The sequence below is a fragment of the Mobula hypostoma genome, chromosome 1 (genome assembly GCF_963921235.1).
Source record: "Mobula hypostoma chromosome 1, sMobHyp1.1, whole genome shotgun sequence".
Classification (NCBI taxonomy): domain Eukaryota; kingdom Metazoa; phylum Chordata; class Chondrichthyes; order Myliobatiformes; family Myliobatidae; genus Mobula; species Mobula hypostoma.
Genome location: NC_086097.1, coordinates 67,483,415 through 67,508,509, shown reverse-complemented (window position 1 = coordinate 67,508,509; position 25,095 = coordinate 67,483,415). Strand labels below are relative to the sequence as shown.

Genomic DNA, 25,095 nt, shown 5'->3' with positions numbered 1-25,095 from the left:
AGATCATTACTTAACTGTGCATTTAAACTAAGTTGAACAGCAACATTAACTCATCAATGTTTATGCCTCCCTTCTCCACCTTCATTTAAAGCATCCAAAATGACCATGGTCTTGATTAGTTTTCCATTGTCTAAGCATCATTCTTGAGTTGATAATGCACCTTGGAATTGACTGGAATAATAGTTATTGTTCTAGTTCTTATCTGGTATAAATACAGAACATAGAATAGTACAGTACAGTACAGGCCCTTTGGCCCACAATGTTGTGCCGACCCTCAAACCCTGCCTCCCATATAAGCCCCCACCTTAAATTCCTCCATATACCTGTCTAGTAGTCTCCTAAACTTCACTAGTATATCTGCCTCCACCACTGACTCAGACAGTGCATTCCACGCACCAACCACTCTCTGAGTAAAAAACCTTCCTCTAATATTCCCCTTGAACTTCCCACCCCTTACCTTAAAGCCATGTCCTCTTGTATTGAGCAGTGGTGCCCTGGGGAAGAGGCGCTGGCTATCCACTCTATCTACTCCTCTTATTATCTTGTATACCTCTATCATGTCTCCTCTCATCCTCCTCTCCAAAGAGTAAAGCCCTAGCTCCCTTAATCTCTGATCATAATGCATACTTTCTAAACCAGGCAGCATCCTGGTAAATCTCCTCTGTACCCTTTCCAGTGCTTCCACATCCTTCCTGTAGTGAGGTGACCAGAACTGGACACAGTACTCCAAGTGTGGCCTAACCAGAGTTTTATAGAGCTGCATCATTACATTGCGACTCTTAAACTCTATCCCTCGACTTATGAAAGCTAACACCCCATAAGCTTTCTTAACTACCCTATCCACCTGTGAGGCAACGTTCAGGGATCTGTGGACATGTACCCCGAGATCCCTCTGCTCCTCCACACTACCAAGTATCCTGCCATTTACTTTGTACTCTGCCTTGGAGTTTGTCCTTCCAAAGTGTACCACCTCACATTTCTCCAGGTTGAACTCCATCTGCCACTTCTCAGCCCACTCCCGCATCCTATCAATGTCTCTCTGCAATCTTTGACAATCCTCTACACTATCTAAGACACCACCAACCTTTGTGTCGTCTGCAAACTTGCCAACCCACCCTTCTACCCCTACATCCAGGTCGTTAATAAAAATCACGAAAAGTAGAGGTCCCAGAACAGATCCTTGTGGGACACCACTAGTCACAATCCTCCAATCTGAATGTACTCCCTCCACCACCACCCTCTGCCTTCTGCAGGCAAGCCAATTCTGAATCTACCTGGCCAAACTTCCCTGGATCCCATGCCTTCTAACTTTCTGAATAAGCCTACCATGTGGAACCTTGTCAAATGCCTTACTAAAATCGATATAGATCACATCCACTGCACTACCCTCATCTATATGCCTGGTCACCTCCTCAAAGAACTCTATCAGGCTTGTTAGACACGATCTGCCCTTCACAAAGCCATGCTGACTGTCCCTGATCAGACCATGATTCTCTAAATGCCTATAGATCCTATCTCTAAGAATCTTTTCCAATGGCTTTCCCACCACAGACGTGAGGCTCACTGGTCTATAATTACCCGGACTATCCCTACTACAAAGCACCATATAAAATATGGTACAAAGCACCTAAAATCACTCCATTGTGGAACAGAATGAGACTCCTCCATACAATATATCTTCTGGATTCAGGTTACATTTGCACCATAATTGTGGATATGGTGTGACAGATATACAGTATATGAATATAAGGAGTAGGAGTTGATCTAGTACCTCAGCACAATTTTCCTGCATATTGCATGATTCCCTTAATATCCAGAAATCTATCAATTCTCTTTTGAAAATGAACTCAACAACAGAGCGTCTACAGCACTCTAAGACCTCCTAAGATTAACTACCCTGAGTGAGATAATTTTTTCTTCAATGTGGTCCTAATTTGCTTGCATGTTATTCTTAAACTACAACCTCTGTTTCTAGGATAACATCCTGCATACATTCATTTTGTTTGGCCCTGTGAGGACTTCATAGGTTTCAATGAGCTCTCCACTCAATCTTCTAAACTATAGAAAACAGCCCTGGTCTACTCAAACATGCCACTCAAGAAACAGTCTAGTCAGTCATTCCTGCACTCCCTCGATGTCAACTACTTCCCTTCTTGGGCAGGGATACCAAAACTCCATATGCAATGTCCATATATCCTTTCTCTATTATTCAAATCTCATATTAAAGCCAAACATTATATTTACTTACAAATTGCTTGTTTCATTTGTATGTTGGCTTTCAGTGACTTGTGTGCAAGCATATCTAGATTCCTGGGAACATCAACATACTCTCTGTCATCATTTTATAAAATGCTCTGGTTTTCTCCTTGTATATCAAAATACATGACTTCACATTTTTCACTCATCTGCTGTGTTCTCATCCATTACCCCAGTTTACCTATGTTGCCATCCTCCCATCTCCAATCCTCTTTACTTCTTTTTCCATGCAAACAATGTCGACTGCAAAATGAAATTATGACATTAACTTTTCTCAACCGAATCACTGATATATATCAATAATCAAATAGCTAATATCTCTACAGGACCACGATAGACACAAAGTGGATGATTTTTCCTTTTTGCCTGATTATATCAATATTTGTGTAATTACTCCCAATTCCATACACTATAACCTTATTGTCAAACCGGCTATTTCTTATCAAAACAATTCAAATCAAGGCAAGGCTGGATGATGAGGGATATTGAGGCCTAGGCAAGATAAAGAAGGAGGTATGGGTCAGCTACAAGCAGTTGGGATCAAGTGAATCCCTGGAACAGTGTAGGAGATGCAAAAGTGTACTTGATAGGGAAATTAGAGTAGACAAAAAGGGAGCATGCAGTAGCTTTGCAGAGAAGATGAAGGAAAATCAAGGGAGAATTTTTAAGCATTGTTAAGAAAAAAAAGAGTAACTGGAGAAGGAACAGGATCCCTTAAAGACCAGAGGGGACTCCTTTCTGTGTAGCTGTCGAAGGGCAAGGTTCTTAATGAATATTTCTCTTCTGTTTTTACTGTGGAGAAAGACATGATGGCTTCAGAACTAGTAAAATTAAATGGGATGGCCTTGCGTTAGTCTGTATTACAGTAGAGAAGGTACAAAAGTAGACAAATCTCCAGGACACGACCTGGTTATTTATAAACACTGTGGGATGCTAGAGAAGAAATTATGGGAGCCCTGGCTGAATTATTTGTATCATTGTTGTTTTCAGGTAAACTGTAGGGTAGTGAATGCTGTGCTTTTATTTAAGATAGCTGGCAAAGATAACCCTGGGGATTAAGCCAGTAAATCTAACATCTATGTTAGGTAAGCTGGGGCGAGGAATTTGAGTAATAAAATAAATGTGCATTTAGAAAGGCAGGAGTAGTCAGCATGGCTTTGTGCATGAGAGATCATGTCTTATGAACTTGAGATCTTGATGAGGTGACCAAGAAGGTTGATGAAGTCAGGGTGGCAGACACAGTTTTTATACTCTTCAGTAAGGCCTTTCATAAGGTTCCATATGGTAGGCTGCCCTTGAAAGTTAGATCACATGGAATCCAGAGAGAACTGACTAATTGGATACACGAGTTGCTTGATGGTAGAAGGTTTTTTCTCAGACTCAGGGCCCTTGACTAGTAGTATGCCTCAGGGGTCATTGCAGGGCCTATTGATATTTGTCATCTGTTGAATAAGAATGTACAAGGCACGATTAGTAAGTTTTTAGGGGACACTCAAATAGGTGGTATAGCAGACAATGAAGAAGATAATCAGAAACTACAGAGGAATCTTAATCAGTTAAGTAATTGAGCTGAGGAATATCAAATGGAGTTCAATTTGGATAATGGCAAGATGTTGTATTTTGGAAAGTCAAATCCAGATAGCACTTTTACAGTAATTGACAGGACCATAAGGGGTGTTGTAAAACAGAGGAACCTTGGTCAGGAGCACAGTTTCATGGTTCATTTAATGTCCAGGTAGATAGGGTGATGATGAAGGCTCTTAGCAAGCTGGCCTCATAAGTCAGAGCATTGAGCATAAAAGCTGGAAGGTCACAATGTGAAAGTACAGGACACTAGTGAAGCCACGCTTGCAATATTGTGTTCAGGTGTGGTTACCCTGGTATAAACAGGAAGGAGTGCATAAGCGAGTTAATGTGGATACTGCCAGGACTTAAGTTATTGGGAGAGTTTTAACAGGCTGGGACTTTACTCCTTAGAGTATTGGAGATCAAGAGGTAATCTTCTAGATGTGTATAAAATCATGAATGACATAGATAGGGTGAGTTATTTTTCTGGAGTTGGGGTATCAAAAACTAGTTTTAAGGTGAGCAGAAAACTAATTAAGAGAAACTTGAAGGGCAACATTTTTACTCAAAGGGTGGTATCTATGTGGAATCAATTGCCAGAGGAAGTGGTTGAGGCAGGTACAGTAACTATCTTTTAAAAGACAGTTGGACAGGCACATGGATTGGAAATCCATATTGGAAAAGTTTAGAATGTTGGGGGCCAGACTCTGGCAAATGGGACTAACTTGGATTGGAGTCCTTGGTTGGCATGGACCAGTAGTTAAAGGCCTGTTCCATGCTATATGACTTTATGATTATATAAATGTCCAAATGCACCATATTCACTGGTTCACCCTTAAGACGTATCCTCAACCACCTCCAGCATATTGGTCAAATACATTATTTTCATAAATTCGTACTGACTTTGTTCAATGCTATTATTCTCTACAAGGCTTCTATTGCTTCGTTCATTAGAGATTGTAGCATTTTTCTAGCACTGGCATCAGTTCCATGTTTTATCTCTTCCTTATTAAATAGTGTAGTCACCCTCCAATCTATTGGAAATTATATAAAGATGATAACCAGACTAACCACTATCTCTATAACCATGTCTTTCAAAATGCTGTATGTGAATCATTGTTAACAACATAATATATGACAATAAACTGAGATCTACATACTTTTCTTTCTATCAGCTAAGATACCTATCTCCACCTCTCTAATTTCACCATCTCCGTCTCTGCCTCTGCGTCTGTTAATTTCTAACCCCCTTTATTCGGCATTCTGTTTGGCACAGACATTGTGTCAAACAGCATGTTCATGTGCTGCCCTGTTTTATGTTATATGTTATCTTAAGAATTACATAAAATTTCAGCTCATGCAAAGTTAGTCTTGCTTACCCTTTTCCTTGCTTGCTGACTTATATTGGTTCTCATTTAGGACGTTCAAGTTCAAGCTTAATTGTCATTCAACAATACATTTTGTATACAGCTAAACAAAACAATGTTCCTCCAGGGCCAACGTGCAAAACGTAGCACACAGTCACACCTCATGCAGCACATAACAATAATTATAATAGCACATACAGTCACAAAATGATATTAGCTCAGTTCCCTGAGTGGCCTGGCCTGAACACTGGTGGTACATGGGATGTTATCTTGGAGCCATGTTTCTGCAAGAATAAACACACAGCAAGTTCCAGTTGGGGTCAGCTGCAGACGAAGGCAATCCCGCTTTTCTTCCAGGGAGCGAACACTGGAGAGCAATACTGATAGGAGAGTCGGCCTGTAGGGGCCAGCCCCCAACTCAGCATAGATTTTAAGAGCACCCACCATGCCTCTGTACTCTCCCACATCGTCTCCAGTGCCGCCGCCTCTGGGTGGCTGCAAGAGATGACGCCGCACCATGAGTGTCTGGTTCGCACAACAACCTGAGGCCACACAGCTCCTCTGCCATTGGTCTTGCCAATAAACTATTGAACCAGACTTACTACATTTTGCATTACCTATATCTAACAGGGTTTTGCAATCACAAGAAAAACGTTTAAGACAAAAAATTTGCACCATTTGTTGGTCTTGGAGAGGCTGCTGCGACTAAGCACCTTATGGAAGTGGCAAAACCTCAGATTTAAATCCTTCATCCTTTTGATCAAATCTCGCTTCTGCCTTGTAGCCATATCACTTCTCAACCCTGCATTTGGATGATACTATGGCCCAGTTCTTGACACTGCTGCCTAACAGCTTGAATGACCTCGAGCATTGTTCGTGTTTGATCCCAACCTCGAGCACTGTCCATGTATTGTTCTCCCTGTGCGCATGTGCATTTAAACCATGTAATCTTTTTTCTTCAACAACCAAATGAGGTTTGGATTGTTGAGTTAATTAGCAACTGTAAATTCCCCTTCAGTATTCCCAAGAGGCAAATAAATCAAAGGACAGTTCGTGGGCACATAAAAGAGAATAAATTGCAGATCTGCAGGGAAATAAAAAGGGGGCTTATGATTGATGGGTTTTTTCTGCTGGAAGCCAACACAGACTAGACAAGCCGAATAATCCTTTCCGTGCCACACTACAGTAGCATAGTGGTTAGTGCAACACTGTTAAAATTTGGGTGTTGGAGTTTGGAGTTCATTTCCAACGTTGTCGATAAGGAGCTTGTACGTCTCCTCATGAATGCATGTGTTTCCTCAGAGTGCCCAGGTTTCCTTCCACAGCCCAAAGACGTACCAGTTAATGGGTTAATTGGTCAATGTAAATTGTCCCATGGTCAGGCTAGCATTAAATCGGTGAATTGCTGGCAGAATGGCTCAAAGGGCCTGAAGGGCCTATTCTGTACTGTATCTCTAAATAAAATAAAATTGTGTAAGCTCTTAAATCAGATAGTGCTCTGAAATTTATGGTTCCTCCATATCTTAACCTCTCATTTACCTTTGCTTTATACCAGCGTTAGACCTCCAAGAGGACCATAACCTTGCCATGGTTTGGAGGCTTGTGTACCTCAATGACCCAACATAGTTATGTTGGCTAGAGTCAGCACTTTATGCTTTGGCTCTTGGTAGGGTCACCCAGTCCAAAGGTAGAGGCCAGATGAAGAGTGGTCCAGCAGTCCTCCAGGCTGACAACCCTGACTGGTCAAACAAAACTGTAACAGAAACAGCATTGCAAAATCCTTCAACGCCTGTGTGCAGTAGTATTCCTGAGTCTCCACCTGGGACTTGCATGGCTGACAGTAGTGAAAGCTACTGGCACGATGAAGGAAACCCTGAACACCGCCAAGGACAGACGGATATGAAGGACATTCATTGTTGCTGTAAACACCAGCAGCATAACGGACAGTAAGTAAGTAATCCTACTATTAGAGTCTTGTCTTGGGCTGTCTTGGTTTTGGAATTCCATCTCCCTTATTCCTTTCTTCCTCATTTTATTCTCTAACTTTACAACACTCCTTAAAACTAACCTCTTTGACCAGAAACACAACTCAGTATCAAACACTGACTATACTTCTATGAGTATCCTGATATAATTGGCAAGCTAAATAACTAATGGCAAGATAAATCCAGTATCTGCAGATTTTCTCTTGTTTGTGAACTAGTGTTATAATCTTCCCTCTCATTTAGCTTATGATTGCAGTGTTCTCTTCCTAATTCATGCTGCATCCCATCTATTACTCTTTCTCACACCATGATGCTGGGAGTTTACATCCCCCAATTCTCAGCTCCTGCTCAAACTTTTCACCCTGTCTCCTTCAGTCTTCACAACAATCTTTCGTTACTTTTCAGCTCACGAAGGATCATTGAAATGTTGATTGCATTTCTCTCTCCACAGATACTGCCTGACATGCAGAGAATTTCCAGATTTTCCCATTTTTATTTTAGATTGCCAGCGTTCACAGTATTTTGCTTTTGTGTCATTGTTGTTACTTGGTTAATGATGGAACCCTCCCACCTTTTGCATCTCAGCTCTAATATTGATTCTTGTTACTCTGGGGATAAGCTGCTGTTCAAAGATGTAGAATTCATACAATATAATGATTTTCAGAGCTAGAATTTCTATTTCTTCAATAGTATTGTGGTTCTTCCCATTCATGCCTATGTTTTATTCCTGGATTAGCAGATCAAAGTCCAGAGATAAAAAGAGAACACAAATTGCTACCCTTTTTAATTCATATGGAGCAAATCTTCACCTGAAAATCATAAATTTACAACTAAAAGCAAATTAATATCTGTTAATGTTCAATGAACCTTCTACATGTTAAGAAAACTGTTTTCAATCATGTATATGAATTTGTTTCCTCATGTACTATTTTCTAGTTTAGCCAATAATTCTTAATATTAGATAATTTTATTGGATTGTTGGTAACAGTGTATTTTAAAAGCTCTTAAAGAGCACTTAATGCAAAAGAACAATTTTTATCACTATCATGACATTATTGTTATTGAAATCAAACATGTTAATTTTGTAAAATATGTATTCAATGCTTTCATGCTGGTTTATATAATTTTGGCTACTAACCTTGTGTCTTCCTCTAATTTTGTAGTGCCCAAATTTCCCATCTGCATGCAATATAAGTTTATCCATTCTCTGTAGAAGTTGTCCTATAGATGCACAGCCCGGCTCAGTACCCTGCACCCACATTATTTTGTCGCCACGAATTGTTTTATTGGTTGAAGCAGTTAATTCTTTATCTGAATTGGTACTCTGACCTGCCAGCGCTCCATCCTCAAAATTGCCACTCTGATGAAGAGCAATGACTTCTTGTAATATTTTGTCACCAATTTTGTGCCCCAGGAAGTCATCTACAAAACATAAGCCGTATTGATTCATACAAGGTGCTATGTGCTCTAACACCAGCCTGGATAAACTGATTCTTTTATTGGTTGCTGTTTTAGGGCAACGATGTTTATTCAAGGTATCAGATACCACCTGTGAATCACATTTTACTTGGTTATTCGAGATATCCTTGGAGCATTTTGGTACTTCATCCTCGCTATCTGCATTTCTTTTCAGTTTGTCATTTTCTAAACTATTTGAGCTGTCACTGAGAAGTTTATTCATGGGGTCCAAAGAAGAATCTCCGTGCATTGTTGGCATTTGGGTTGGCACCAGTGGAATACTGCGAACCGTGCTGGCATGTGGAGAGTTCGTGCTGTACGTGTCAAACGACATGTCCGCGTGTTTGTTGAGTGCTTGGGAACACAGGCGTTTGCGTGGTGGTTCCGTGCAATCCCAGTTTGCCGGGGGCGCGCTCCCGCCCTCGCAGTTGTCAAGCTCACTGAATAGTTTGGCGCTGGAGCTTCCCGAACTGTCAGGAGCCCCCGAGCGTCCCACCACCAGCCCGCTCGCGCCGCCGGCTCGCACAAACAGCCGTTCGAGTTCAGTCGCGCGGTCAGGTTCCGTAACCGACCCGCCTGCGCTGTCACCTTGCGCGAGCTGTCGAATCCCGCTCGTGCCGCTGTAAGGTTCCGCAGCGACCTGTCTCAGTTGGCGCGTGGTGTCCGCATCGTGGGCTCCGGTATCGGGTTTATTTTCCATGTTTTTCACTTCAGAAGCATGATAACAAGTCTCCGGTAAACTCGCTGGCTCCGTGTCACTTACTCGTTTGCATTGTGCAGTTCCGTTTCCCTTTTCTAGCCAAGGGAGCATAGAGTCCGACACGCCAAAGTCAAATAGATTTGTGTTGGTCTTCAAACAGTCCCGACCCTGCGCTGGCTGCTTTTCCTCGAACCTGGTGCGCGTGCACGCAGCCGCCTCTTGCTCGGAGCTGTCGAGGTGCCGCGAGCTGTTCTCGGGTTGCAGCCGCGCCTGCACGCGTCCACCGTGCTGCTGTTGCTGTTTTTTACATTCCTCAAACCGTGTCATCATATTCAACTATTCCCAATGATTCGTTCTAAAGTCAAGCATATTGCATAGCCGAATCAACCTTCGCTTTATAATACGTGCACGCGCTTTCGAAACATTTTCCATTGGTTCGAACCTTTAAAACGATTTCTGCCATCCCGCTATAGACGAGTCCATGAAGTTGTCAGAGTTATTGCTAAATAAAAGTTTTGTTATACTTATCAGAAAGTATATTACTGCGCTGGATTTGCACCACGCTGTTCTTATTTATACTCTTGGACATGTGACCAATTTATTTTCGGAAACGAATAGTTGTGCTTCATTAAATCCGTGGACTAGTCGTGGGAGTCACTGGCAAAATTAATACTGATTATTGTTCTTCCCTGATTGTCTAGCAAAGGTGATGAACAATCATAATCTTAAATCAATGTAGTTTTAGGATGAAGCTATTCCCGCCCGCTGTTTTTCGACTGAAATTTCCTGGATTTAGACATTGGCAGGATGAGGACATGGTGATAAATACCAAAATCAGGATGGCGGCGTGTTATTTAGAGAAAAACGTGGAATGTAGTTTCTACGGAATATAAAGGATAAAAATTTGGTAGGGAATGAAATTCATTTGAGTTTGGGAGAAACCTTTGCTTGCATTTAATAAAGAGAGCTGGGACCCATGTCCTCTTGAAATTCCTTGGTGTCGTGGAGGTGAGCCAGGTTGGAGAGCCAGGAGTGGGATTATGATGTTGTGGTCCAGTTTAAAGGGTCACAATTGACACTGAATTTGTCAGAAAACAGAGTTTTCGGGAAACGTAAGAAAGTAGAAAGAAAGGGTGGTGGCAGTATTGATAAGGAGAATATTAGTGTTAGAGAGAAAGTGTCCTGGAGTGATCAAAACCTACTCAGTTAAGAAACAGGAATGACTTTGCACTAATAGGAGTATTTGATATGCTGCCAAGTTGTGTGAAGAATATATTGGCACAAATCTGCAGGAAAAGTTTAGAGATGTGCAAAAACAATAGAAAGCTTAATGTAGACTGACATAGTCAATAATATAAGGTCATAGATGAGATATTTTTGAGGTGTGTTCAGGAAAATCTTACTGAAAAAAAATTAAATATAACAAATGGGAGAGAAAGCTTTAAAGCCAAATGGGAAATAAAGCTTTGCTAAATTTGTTTGATGGATTAAGGAGGGTCAAGTAGACCATCTGTGAGTGTGAAAACATGAGGAAAAGTGATCATAGTATCAAAGTGTTTTGAACAGCTATACAATAGGTGTCCTGAGTTAAGACTGCCCGATATATGGACACCCTTACATACAAATGAGCTTCCATAATATTAAACTCAAAATTCTAACATACATAAATTCATATATTCCAATGAACATCAGGACAAGTTTTTTCTGTAATTGTTCTTTCTTACCAGTCTCCTGTGCTACTATTCATTCTAATATGGTTACCACATTGGGTAATTTTTATGCATATTTTGACTTATGAACAGGATTTCTGTAAAAATGGAAGCCATTTGTTACCAGGGGTCAGCTTGGTAGAGAACCTCTTTATGGGAGTAATAGTCAATTGAAATATCAATTGTATTAAGATAAGAGTTGATATGTCCAGATAAAATGAAATCAAAAACTGGACAGATTTTGCCAAGAGTTTAAGTAGCTGGTTCAGGTTGGGATATATGTTCTTCCACTAGAAAGCTAGGCAATTAATGAGAGATCTGTGCAGCTAACCAAAGAGACAGACTTAATCAGAAGGGCAGTATGTCAGGTTAATATGAATGTGCAGCAGCATGCCAGATGCAGCCAGTCTGATTACAGAAAGTTCTTATAAGAATTGTAAAGGGAAATAATGGCAATGAGGGTTGTGGGAAAAGATTGGCAGTAAAATGAAAAGTATAAACAAAAATTTTCTATTGACATATAAGCAGTAAGAGGAGAAGGGGAGCTAATCGGCCAAATCAATTCATGTCAGTTGAGAAAATGGCAAGCGTACTAAGTAAGTATTTAATGAAACGATCTGAACTGATAGAGGAGGGTCTATGAAGGTTAACTATTTGTAAAGAGGTGAAATTGCTTGTCCTAGGTTGCTGATAGAAACGTGGATAGAAATTGTAGTAATATTGACCATCATCTACTCTTTAACCAATCTAGACTAAATGCGCACATGAAATTTAGGCCTATCTATTCAATTGTGTATTGGGGGAAAATTATTGTGAAGTATTTAAATATGACTTCAATCATAAGCAAAAGGTTTGTGCAGCAAAATGTCTTATGGATGTACATTATCTAACTATTTTAAGATCCCAGTGGCTTGGCAGCTGGCTCACAGATGATGTTATTAAGCTCCCTTGAAATTCAGTGGTTCTAGCACATGCTTTAAACTCTGTGTTCACTGGAACAATTATTACAGTACTGTGAAACCTCTTAAGATAAACACAGCATTAAAAAAGTATAGGAGTATTAATGGAATAACATTCATTAGTCCAGAAATTTTTGACAGTCCAGCATCACTAAAGTCCTGAGCTGCTGGATTATCAGAAATGCTCTCTATTGTTAATTTGCTTGTTGACTGATAGTCCAAGGCTTTCTGTGGCATTTAAAAGAGTGGAAATTATAAGATTAGATCATTGTGGTATCATGATATTACATTTTTCATAAATATTACTTGTCAAATTTTATTCATTTAAATGAAGTACACTTAATCTACTCACTCAATGCATTCTGTGTCATCGTCCATAGCAAGTTGTTTTTATTGAAGCTAATGCAAACGTCAGTTTTCAGATGCAATCCTCCATTCCTTATGAACTGAAATGTAACCTTATGCATACAATATCCAGGACATAGTGTACTTGAGTAAACAATGAACCATTTTACTGTTGCTATGTACATTGGAAACAGAGTAGGTTAATTAATTCTTGGCTCTTCCATTGCTAAAACAAGATGCTAACCATATAAATGAAGCTAAAGGCAAAATAAAATTTTGATTTCATTTTAGATGCTTGTGTTTTACAATTAGCAGAATGAATATCGCTATAGAATGCTTTATCTCTCACTAGTGTTTTATACAATAGAAACAATTTACTTTAATAACTTTGATCCTCATAGACATTTTTCTTGAGTATGTTGACCTTGCAGAAGGACTGGAAAGCTATAGGGTCATGGAGTCAAATAGCACAGAAGCAGATTCCAGTATGAGTCCACATTGACCACCAATTTTTATTTTTCCCACAACATGTCAACTCCCTTCAAAATCCAGCACACTAGCGGCAATATTCAGTGATCAAATTAACCTCCCAATCTTCACAGCTTTGAGAAGTGGGAAGAAGTTGGAGGATCCAGAGGAAACATTCAGGGAGAATGAGCAAACTGTGTACATACATCACCAGAGGTCATGATTGTATCTGGGTAGCTGGAACTGTGAGGCAAGGCAACCACTCCATTAGTTGCACGGTTGTGCTACACTGTAAACTTAAGTTCTTGAACAATCCCAATCCCTTCACTGTAAGCACACATGGACTGCAAGTATTTCAAGAACTCCCACTCATAAGTGGAAATTAACCTTCATTAATTCTCACTGTGCCTGAACCTCTTAATGGAAAAATGATGACTGATGAATGAATTACCAATGAAAGTTGTCATCTTGTGAAGCACTGTGTACAGAGACATTATCGTTAGAGTAGGTGCCCAATTTCACATGAGTTAATGTCGATACCCTTGTAGAAGATTTGGGGCATCTGAAGAAAGATCTTGTAGTCTCTGGTGCTCAGGAAGTCAAAAGGATCATGATAAAACACTGGTGGAAGGAAGAGACCAGGTAACTTAATACCAGGAGTAACACACATCAAAGTTGCTGGTGAACGCAGCAGGCCAGGCAGCATCTCTAGGAAGAGGTGCAGTCGACGTTTCAGGCCGAGACCCTTCGTCAGGACTAACTGAAGGAAGAGTGAGTAAGGGATTTGAAAGTTGGAGGGGGAGGGGGAGATCCAAAATGATAGGAGAAGACAGGAGGGGGAGGGATAGAGCCAAGAGCTGGACAGGTGATAGGCAAAAGGGGATACGAGAGGATCATGGGACAGGAGGTCCGGGAAGAAAGACAAGGGGGGGGAACCCAGAGGATGGGCAAGAGGTATATTCAGAGGGAGAAAAAAGAGAGTGAGAGAAAGAATGTGTGCATAAAAATAAGTAACAGATGGGGTACGATGCCCCACCTCCCCCTCGTACCCCATCTGTTACTTATTTTTATGCACACATTCTTTCTCTCACTCTCTTTTTTCTCCCTCTGTCCCTCTGAATATACCTCTTGCCCATCCACTGGGTCCCCCCCCCCACTTGTCTTTCTTCCCGGACCTCCTGTCCCATGATCCTCTCATATCCCCTTTTGCCTATCACCTGTCCAGCTCTTAGCTTCTTCCCTCCCCCTCCTGTCTTCTCCTATCATTTTGGATCTCCCCCTCCCCCTCCAACTTTCAAATCCCTTACTCACTCTTCCTTCAGTTAGTCCTGACGAAGGGTCTCGGCCTGGAACGTCGACTGTACCTCTTCCTAGAGATGCTGCCTGGCCTGCTGCGTTCACCAGCAACTTTGATGTGTGTTGCTTGAATTTCCAGCATCTGCAGAATTCCTGTTGTTTGCGTTTAATACCAGGAGTGATTTCTTAAGGGCTTGTTTCCAAAACTGGGAAAAATTTTGTTATATATCGAGTGTGTATTTTATTGTATTAATGTACAGATGGATATATTTCTTACTATTCATTCTGTCGTCAAATTAATATATTCTCATACAATATATTAATGCCCTTTATAATTCCTTTTTAAACATTGCACTCATGAACTGTATAATAGGATCCTGTCACCATTGCTCAGTGTGCAGTGGTAACAAGATCCTAGACTGTGGCACTTCCGACTAGACCTCTGTGATGACTGCACCAAGGCATTCCTCATGTGCTTATGCACCTTGGAATCTGCTAATCGGCAGCACTTGTTGATGGATATCTTCTTACAATGAAAGGTCAACAAGTTTTGAGGCAGCCAAAGTGCATTTTTCTCTGAGTTGATGAGCTTCCAGCAGCAGTTGATGCATCACTGGGAAAATCCCATAAATCACAAAGTTCTTTGTATGCAGGTACTTGGGCAAATCTTTACAAAGACCACTACGGTTTTTTGTTTGCAGATCTAATTGGCATTTGGACTACGTGTAAAGAGTAGATGATTATGCCATCTGCACCTCTGCCTTCTTACGAGCAGTGCACATTGAGAGTGAGACTCCAACCCTATATGAAGAATCCACATTTAGAGCCAACCAAGGGAGATCACAGAGCTTTCCCATGAACTCTGGCAATGAAGCACCATGCCACATGATTTTGACAGTCTGCTCAGAACACCTACCCTTTTCCCAACCTGATATATTTTTGATGAAAGCTATTTTAGTACAGAAATTTTTCTACAAAGGGCAGGTAATTGGTATTGGAAAAAGACTAGTGGCTTCCTGCCATTACAGACATTTACACCACACGCTGCACCCGTAAAGCCAACAGCATTGTGAAGGACCCCACGCACCCCTCATACAAACTCTTCTCCCTCCTGCCATCTGGCAAAAGGTACCGAAGCATTCGGGCTCTCACGACCTGACTGTGCAACAGTTTCTTCCGCCAAGCTATCAAACTCCTTAATACCCAGAGTCTAGACTGACATCTACATCATTTATTATTATATTGCAATTTGTCCTCTACTGTGCCTATTGTCTTATTTATTATTTATTATGCTGCTCTGCACTGTTTTGTGCACTTTATGTAGTCCTGGCTAGGTCTGTAGTCTAGTGTAGTTTTACGTAGTCTAGCCTTGTGTTGTCTTACTTAGTCTAGTGTAGTTTTGTGTTGTTTCATGTAGCACCATGGTCCTGGAGGAACGTTGTTTTGTTTTTACTGTGTACTGTACCAGTAGTTTATGGTCGAAATGACAATAAAAAGTGACTTGACTTGACTGGAAATGCCTAAAGTTCTCTTCTATCTCACTCCCACTCTTCACTTTCACTCACTTGTTAAGGAGACAGTGTTCCATTTATGGGTCCAACCACCACAGAGCCTGTGGCCAGGAAAGAATGAGCTGAAGATGACAAGACAACAGATATAACCCTCCTCACTTTCTGTTTATCCCTAATCCCCTACCTCCTGTTCTGCTTTACATTGCTTGAAAAAAAATGATTCTTTTACCTGTTCCTTCCCTCATCATTTCATTGGCCTTGTGGTTTCCTCATTTCAAACAAAGGAATATCATCTACTTAGATCCAGCTTATAACTTAGAGAGGATTTGATATTCATGTCCATCAGTTCCCTTCATGGACAGTGGGGAAAAGATTTGAATTTAGTTAATCGCCAGGAAGAGTTCTAGAAGATTCAGATGAGGACAAACGGGTATACTCTCCTGGCCAGAAAGCCTGTTTCAGTTTACACATCCACAAAACAATTTTACTAAGCACTGACTCGCACCATTTTCCCTAAACTCTAAGGTAACACTTGGAATGCAGTTGTTTTATCCAACCCAATTTGTAAAATAAAGGAGAGATGGTTAAAACATGAAAAGTGTTGTGACAGGAGCAGCAAAGAGACCCATCCCTGTATGGTGAAGCGTTTCTTTTTACCTCAAGACAGAATAGAGGTGAAGGGGGACATTAGTGGAAATTAGTTGACAACCCAGGGGTAAATCCCCTAAAGTCCAGTTGGCTACTTAATCCCAGGCAATGATTCCTGGAAGGACAGCAAAATCAGTGGTATTTCTGAAGTGTCCTATACTGGGCTCCATTGAATATTCAGGGAGGTAATAGGCATGGTAAAACAATGAGTTGCTTCTTTTTTTATCCAGAGTTTTCAACAATCAGGTCAACGGTGACCTTCACCTCAAAAGGTAGTGCTGCCTATTCATTTTGAAAATCTTCAATTCAAAAGCTCTGGTGTTTCCAGCAATGGATGTTTCAGCTAACTCCAAAACCCATTTAAATAATTGAGAATCAATTTTAAAAGTCCAGAAAGCTTCAATGTTTGATTCCACGTATGTGATAACTACATAACTTTCGTTGAAGGGTATCAATTGTATTTTTATTGACACTCCATTCACATCTGGTACACTTGGAATTTTGTCTATCCCATCTATAAAATATACTGTACAACAACAGCAACTCTCAGTACTCTGACCTACTCCTTGACCAAGAAGGACAAAGCAACAGACACATGGGAACATCAATACACACACCCTCTTCAAATCACATACTGTCTTGTAAATATTTTACTATTTCTTCATCATCAAGAATGAAAATCTTCAAACTCTCTTTTAGTTGCATTCTGAGAGCACCTTCACCAGAAGGTAGTTCACCATCACCCTCTCGAGGGTGAACAACAAATACTAACCTTAGTTGCATCAACCACATCCCGTAAATGAAAGCATTAATGCTTGAAAGATAAATATATGATTATGGTTGTTTAGATATAAAACAATATAGATATGCTATCTGTAACACAAGTGTTGGCTGGTTCTCACATAATGCAGCAAGTTTACAACACAAAATAAATATGTTAGTTGTGAATTCCTTTATAACATCTGGAAGTTAAGAAATATCCTTTATAAATAAAGATCAATTTTAACTTTGGGGTATGATTCCTGAGCCTATTCATTTTCTTATTAATACAAATTGACTGATTCTTTTCCTTGCTAGCTCAGAGGCAAAATTGTTTACTGTTAAACTATCGACATTATCACCTGTCTGTCCTTAGACATTTCATCCTAACCAAAAGCTCCACAAAATAAATGTTAACACTGCCAATTGTTTTCTCTAATCCTACTTCATTTTTTGATAGTGTTAATACAGAAGAAAGAAAAGAATAAAGTTGTAAACAACAGCTGTAAATCTTGCGAAGAGTGGCATGTTTTTCAGATAGAGTCTACAATACATTATTTTATACCTGAAGCAGTTGGCATATCAAAGCCAGATCCATATATTTAAATGATTAACTCAAAAGAAATCAAGATTTAATATACAGTACACGTCTATATAAATCTGGTGAATAATATGCTGGTTTTCTGAGTGATATCTAATCAATCATCTTTGTGCGTAATGTTAGCATCACACGAGGGATGCTTTTAGTTCAGATATTTTGGTGAAAACTGTTTCCTTGCATTTATACTACTTTCATAATTGTGTGAATGATGGTACCATTCATTTATTAGTTAAACTTTCTTAACCATATTTCATTTCCTTAAATCAGAAAATTTCTTTAAAATTTTGTAGAGTTTATTGAGGCAATTTAAAAAATCATGCTAATTGTTTCCAACTTTTCAGTTTTATTCTTACAATAATTCACCAATCAAAGCACTCTTCCACGACCCACCACATCACTTCCAACCCACCAGCATTGATCATGTTTTCAAACTACCTAATATCTGTCCAATTCTGACAGTATCTGCAGAAAGAGAAACAGATTTAATCTAGTCGTTGATCTGGAATGTTAAGTCTGTTTGTCTTTACAAAGTTGTTGCTAAATATTTCCCACATTATCTTTTTTTTAAATTCACATTGCCAGCATCTGAGGCTGTTTTGCTTTTTAATAGATGCAGATCTGTTTCCTCCTTCTTGCTGCAACTAATCAGTACCAAATCAACAAGAACTAGTCTAGAAGCTTTGCTTGTTTAAAAACATGCACTGTATCGGTGTTGTTCAAGAGATCTATGTCAGTTTTGTACAACATGTGCTCTAACATGTCATGAATTCCGAATTTTCTGCAAGATTCAATGTAATAACTCAGTATGTGAAGGCCATGGTTTGATTTCTTAAAATTTTATTTTTCACTGATGACACGATAGTGGTGGGGTTCATCACCAACAATGATAAGATGGCCTACAGAGAGGAGGTGGAAGAGCTAGAAGCCTGGTGCCAGGCAAAATAATCTCTTCCTCAATGTCAACAAGAGGAGATGTTCATCGTCTGTAGGAGAACTCACACCACGCACACCCCTCTTTACGTTGGTGGCACAGCTTTAGAAACGGCAAGCAGTTTCAAATTACTAGAAGCACGCATCTCGCAAAACCTCTCATGGTCCCAGAACACATACTACACAATCAAGGAACTCACCAATGCTTGTACTTTCTGAGGAGGCTGGAAAGAGTTGGACTATGCACATCTATACTCATGTCCTACAGATGCATTGTAGAGAGCATCCAAACATACTGCATTACTGCATGGTACGGAAACTGAACAGAAAGTACGGACAGGAAGGCTCTACAACAGGTAGCCAAAGCAGCTCAGTGCTTCAGCAGCACCAGCTAACTGCCATCAAGGGCATATATGCAGAAAGGTGCCTGAAAATGTCCAGTAACATCATGGAGGGTCCCACCATCTTGCTCATGGACTATTTGTCATATTCCCATCAGTGAGGCTGCTATTGTAGCATCCACAGTAGGACCACCAGTCTCAAAAGCAATTCTCTCCCCAAACAGTAAGGCTGATCAACACCTCCACTCACTAATCCACCACTACTACTTTCTCTCTTGTCAGAGTCACCTTATGTACAGACACCCCTAGTATCACCTAATGGGCATACAACCAATCTATGTATATAAGCTGTCATATGTATTAATATTTATTATGGTGTTCTTTGTCAATTATTTTCCTCTCCTTTACACTTGTGTACTGGAAATAACATCAAACAATCTTAAATAATAATAAAACAATGGAAACCACCAGTTAAGGTAGTGGAACTGAACAGAGGCAATATTGTTTTCAACTAGTGTATTATAAATGGAATTGGCCACCATGTATCTCCAGGCAACGTTGCGTGGTGGAGGTGGGTAGCTGGAACAATGGGCTTCTTCATCACCCCACTCCTGACAATAAAGGAAAGCCGTGTCAGCAATATTAAATACGTTGTAATCATTCGTACGGATACTTTGGCCAGATCCAGTGGCAGACTCCTTCAATATTAGCTGCTCAGGCTAGGTCTTCTAACTACGGGAGAGCGGCTCTTCATTCTAACTAAGACGTGTTGTGGCACTTGTGGGCTATTCATGTTTTTGAGCATGGCTGGGCAATTGACTGTTTACAGCAGCATTGGTAGGTGCTGCTCACTGATGTTACTTCTGCATACCAAATAATCTCAGTACATAGATGTATCACTATGGTAGAATTTCCTATTGCATGCTATGAAAGCAGCCATCAATTTTAGTGATTAACTTCTGTACTGCAAAATTACTGCATAGTCCATTGAAACTATGTGCCATGCATTAGGATTACTGCACATTTTCTTTTAGTTCCTGCTAGCTGCAAAAAGGATGGATATCCAAAGTATCATTGATAATTTTTAAGTTTCTTACTGTTCTTCTTCTACAATCTTTACAAAATTTCTTTTTTCTTGCTCTCAACTACCACTAAGTGAATTCAGGCAATGTTAATAAGCTGAAAGATTTTGTTAATGTTAATCTAAACTTTTTTTCAATTATGGTAGATTTCAATTTATCTCCACAAAAAAAATGGAATTAGCCCCAATAATATTATTTACAGTAATATTTTACTGATTCGCAAAGGGCTAATCATGGAGAATTTCACATATTTTGGACTCAAATGTTGATCCCTTGAGACGTGTGTTTCTTCCATTCTTAGTAGACAAAATGTAACTATGTTTCAAGATGGGCAACAGAGAGCAGTAAGAAGGTGTTCACATTCTAAATATCTGAACTAGCATAGTTTCAGCAGCTTACTGAGATAAAATAGGCAATGTTGAATGTTTGTTATATGCAGCATTATTGTGTTCTGTGAGCAAGGAACTTAGTCATCAATAAGTATGATAAACCATCACAAAAATATCCTGAGGCACCCTAAACTTTTCAGGATAGTAAATTGCCACATGGATCCCTCTATTCCTGTTAATTGTTCATTTGAGCATGGTAAGGTCTCATCCCTTGTTTGAAAATTGCATAGATCATATCCAGCTATATATGATCTCTCTGAACATTACTCTGGAGACATGATTGAAGGCGTTCTGTAAGACCACTGGAGTTGAAGAGAAGAATGACTGTGTTATATGGCCTCTTGTCAAATGATTAGGAATGGCGCTGTGCATGACTCTTGGCATTGGTAGTGGATTGTTACTGTGACGTGTGTCTAGATACAGTGAAAAGCTTGGCTTGCATGCTATTTATACAGATCAAATCATTACACAGTGCATTGAGCTAGAATAAAGTAAAACAGTAACAATGCAGAATAAAGTGTAAAAGCTATCGAAAAAGTACAGTGCTGATAAATGATAAAGTACAAGATATAATGAGGTAGATTCTGATGCCAAGAGTCCATCTCATTGTAAAAGAGGTTTGTTCAAGTCTGATAACAGTGGGGTAGAAACTGTCCTTGAATCTAGTGGTAAATGCTTTCAGGCCATTGTATCTTCTGCCTAATGGGAGAGGGAGAAGAAAGAATGTCTGGGGTGGGTGAGATCTTTGAGTATGCAAGGTGCTTTACTGAGAAGGCAAAAAGTATAGACAGAACCTATACAAGCGAGGCTGATTTCTGAGTTCTGTCCACAACTCTATGCAGTTCCCTGCAGTCACATGCAGAATAGTTGCCATAACTAGCTGATATGCATACAGACAAAATGTTTTCTATGGTGCATCAATAAAAGTTGGTAAGAGTTGAGGGGTGCATGTGAATTTCTTTAGCCTCCTGAGAAAAGTTTTTGGACGTGACATCAGTGTGGTTGGTTCCACACTGGAAAATCAACATGCCAAGATGTGTGGCTCCCATGGGAAACAATCTGGCACGTCCCAAGAGGCACTGCAAAGGATGTAGCATATGAAAGCAAAGTACAAAGCCCTGTTTGGTGAGTATTGATGGATGCCACTAGAGCAGTAGGAAGAGCAGAAATGCATTTTGAAATACCTGACACCATTATGATTATGATTCTGGTGGTCACATGGCAATCGTTATAGCAGGGCTTTGTGGCACTCCTGAAGTCAGGAGCATAACTAAAACCAAGGAAAGAAGGGAAAATATATATACCCTGAGTTCTCGCCCTTGGATGAGCAGCACCTCATCCAAATATGGGAAGCAACACAGATTTGGTAAAAATCATTTGAGCTCCCGAATACATAACATTGACTAGATGAATTTCATATGGTCGGTCACACTGTGCGTATAGGGAATGATAGCTCTTGTGATTCATGAAGAGCTCTGGTTTCTAAAGGAAAGACTTAATTACACATGAGTAGAGTCAATTCATGCCTCAAACTTTAGGAAACCCACAATGCTCAAAAATTTACATGCCCTCCGGCTTCTTTATCTCTGTTCAAGAAAAAGTAGAAAGATTCCTTTTCCTTTGAGCCAGGAACAGTAAGTAGACAGCTGTCAAAATGATCACAATTAATTTCATTAAGCTCCTTGGTCACAGAAAACAATAATGCTGCATATAACAAACATTGAACATTGTTTATTTTCTCTCAGAGGTTGCAGGTGGGAGAGACAGAGATGTCAGATTCACAGAATATACAAGGTAGAATATATGGCATAGGAAAACAACATTCAATCCAACCAGACTTTGCCACCATCTTTGTTTCACTTTACCTTCCTTCTGTCCTATTTCATCTAAATCTGTCAGCATAACCCTTGTTCCCTTCAATCTCTTATGCTAGTCCAGTCACATCCATTCTATTTATGGCAACCACTTCCAGTGAGAGCAAGTTTCCCGTTCACATTAAAGTCCTTGTGTGTGATGTACTGTATGCAGGGAGGAGAAGTAAATCTTGCACAGTGTGGCTAGCTGGTAGCAGGAGACACTCCCAAATCTTGGTTGGAAAACACAGGCAAGAGGTGGCTGGGGTGCTTTCTTCCAGTAATGAGAATACCCACACCATGGAACAGCACTGAAAGAAGTTTCAGTATCATACAAAATATGTCAATGTGGACTGCACATCACTAAATCTCTATAACCATTTTATGAGGTGACAGCCAGAATTATATGTAGTACTCTAATTGTAGCTTAGACAAGATTTTGCATAAATCTACTTTTCTATTCTACTCTTTTATAAATAAACCTGCGTTTGATTGATGTGTTTTTATATATAACTTTACTAATGAGTGACACACCTTTTAGTGATTGGTGTTTTTGTAATTCCTCATTTCTCTACCATACCAAGATTTAGACCTTGTTTCTGTGAGATCTGTCATTCTGAATTCCAATGATATAGTTCCTGGCTGCAAACTCACTTGCACCAAATGCTAGCCATCCCATATTGTTCTTTCAGTTGGTTCTGGGCACCAATTCGTAGCCAGCCCTTCCAAAAGGAGAGCTTCTTGTGGGTTGAAAACATCTGTGTTGACTCAAAGTGACGCAGCTTTTTCAGCAGCTAGATTGCAGCCACATCAGATACACTGCAATGGTGTTTGCACAGCAAATTTCACCTAGATAGTTGTGAAGCATACAGGCACTGAAGTTTGCAATTTGATAGGTTAGTGATATTTTTTCTTCAATTTGTTACAGTTTTGATATAAACAATTATCAAAACAATACTATTGTTCAAATTTCTGTTCATATTAAAATAACATAATTTTACAGAGAGAAATCACCCTCATGTTGCAGCTACCATATGTCAGTTAGAAAGTTTGCTAACATTATACATGTCATATAAGCATGCTCCATCTATACTTGACTGGGGATAGATATTGAGTAATCATTACCCCTTAAACAGTGTAGAGTTATAGCATTATTTAGCATAAAGAAACTGGCACTTTGGCCTAATTGATCCATACCAACCAAGGTGTCATTTTGGCTACATCCTTCTAAACTTTTCCTATACATGAACGTATCCAAATGTCTTCTAAAAATTTTAATTATATTCACCTTTATCTCTTTATATGTTAGCTCATTCCATATATCCACAACCCTCTATGTAAAAAAAATTGCCCTCTCAAGTTCCCTTTAAACCTTTCTCTTCTCACTTTATACCTGTGCCCTCTAGTTTTAGATTCCCCTACCCTAGGGGGAATTCTGTGTTGTTCTACTTTATCTATGTCCCTCATTATTTTATAAACTTCAGTAAAGTCACCCTAACAACCTCCTTCATTCTTGATAAAACAGTCTCCGCCGACAAAGACCCCCAATCCTTCCCACAATATTCTCACCAATGTTCTCACTCATACAACCGTTACCTGACAACCCATTCTTGTACGCGATGCCCTGCCTAATTAAGGCAAGCATGCCATGTGCCTTCTCCATTATTTTATCTGTGTCACCACTTTCAGGGAACTACAGACTTGTGCTCCTATGGTCTCTGTTCTACAACTCTCACCAGGGTCTTGCTATTTACAATGTAAACTTAGCAGAGGCCAAGGTTGGAGCTAGGGTTATCTTCACAAAATGCATCACTTCACACTTATCTGAATTAAGTTTCATCTGGCATTTCTTCGTTCATTTTCCCAATTGATCTAGATCTTATTGATGTCATCCACAACCTTACTGATTATGCCACCAACATTCTCATCCAAATTATTAATATAAATGACAAACAGTAAGGGACCTAGTCCTGGTCTCTGTGGTATTCCACTGGTCATAGGCCTTGAATCTGAACCACTATCAATTTCTGACTCCTTCCACCAATCCAGTTCGTATCTAATTGGCTAGCTCACTGTCGATCCCATGTGATCTAACCTTCCCAACCAGCCTACCATGCAATACCTTGTCAAAAACTTGCTAAAATTCATATAGATTACTCTGTCTTCATCAGTCCTCTTGGTCACATCTTTTAAAAAATCAGTTAAGTTCATGAGATGCAACTTTTCTCAGAAAAACAACCTTGCTGATTATCCCTAATCAGACCTTGCCTTGACAAAAGCAGGTAAATGCTGTATCTCAAAACCCTCATCAATAACTTCGCCACCACTGATGTTAGGCTAACCACCCTGTAGTTCCCTTGCTGTAGGTAACCACAATTGCTTTCTAATGACATTAGTGCCAAAGTTCCTGTACTACTTTGGCAATGATGATACCAATATGAAATTAATTACTTCTCATGATTCCTAGACATCATTTCTTCTGTCTTACAATATTATTGCAGCCTTCTCTGAGAGAGGGACCAACACAAGAGACAGAGCACTATGAGGAAGATTACATAATTACATTTAAAAACATTTTCCACATTCCCTCTTCTCTAGATACCCCTCTTTATATCTCCGTCTTATCTATTCCTTTCATACAGTAATTTTATATATTTCTGTAAGATCTCCTCTCATTCTTCTGAATTCCATTGAGTATAGTTCCAGGCAACTCAGTCTCTTCTCATAAGCTAACAGCCTCATCTCCAGAATCAACCTGCACTGCACTGCTTTCAAAGACAGTGTGTCTTTCCTCAAGTAAAGAGAACAGAACTGCAGGAAGTACTCCAACTGTGGTTTCACCACTACCCTGTTCAGTTTCAGCATAAACTCA

The 25,095-nt window shown here is 39.8% G+C and overlaps 1 protein-coding gene across 1 annotated transcript in view; it reads right to left on the bottom strand.

Annotated features, from left to right (window-relative positions):
• egln3 (egl-9 family hypoxia-inducible factor 3) overlaps window positions 1-9,900 on the bottom strand; it is a 55,047-nt gene extending 45,147 nt beyond the window's left edge. The window contains exon 1 of the mRNA XM_063050172.1: window positions 8,313-9,900. Within this exon, the coding sequence (XP_062906242.1) occupies window positions 8,313-9,662 (1,350 nt within the window). The 5' untranslated portion in view covers window positions 9,663-9,900. The remainder of the gene's footprint in view (window positions 1-8,312) is intronic.
• Between the last annotated feature and the right edge of the window lie 15,195 nt (window positions 9,901-25,095).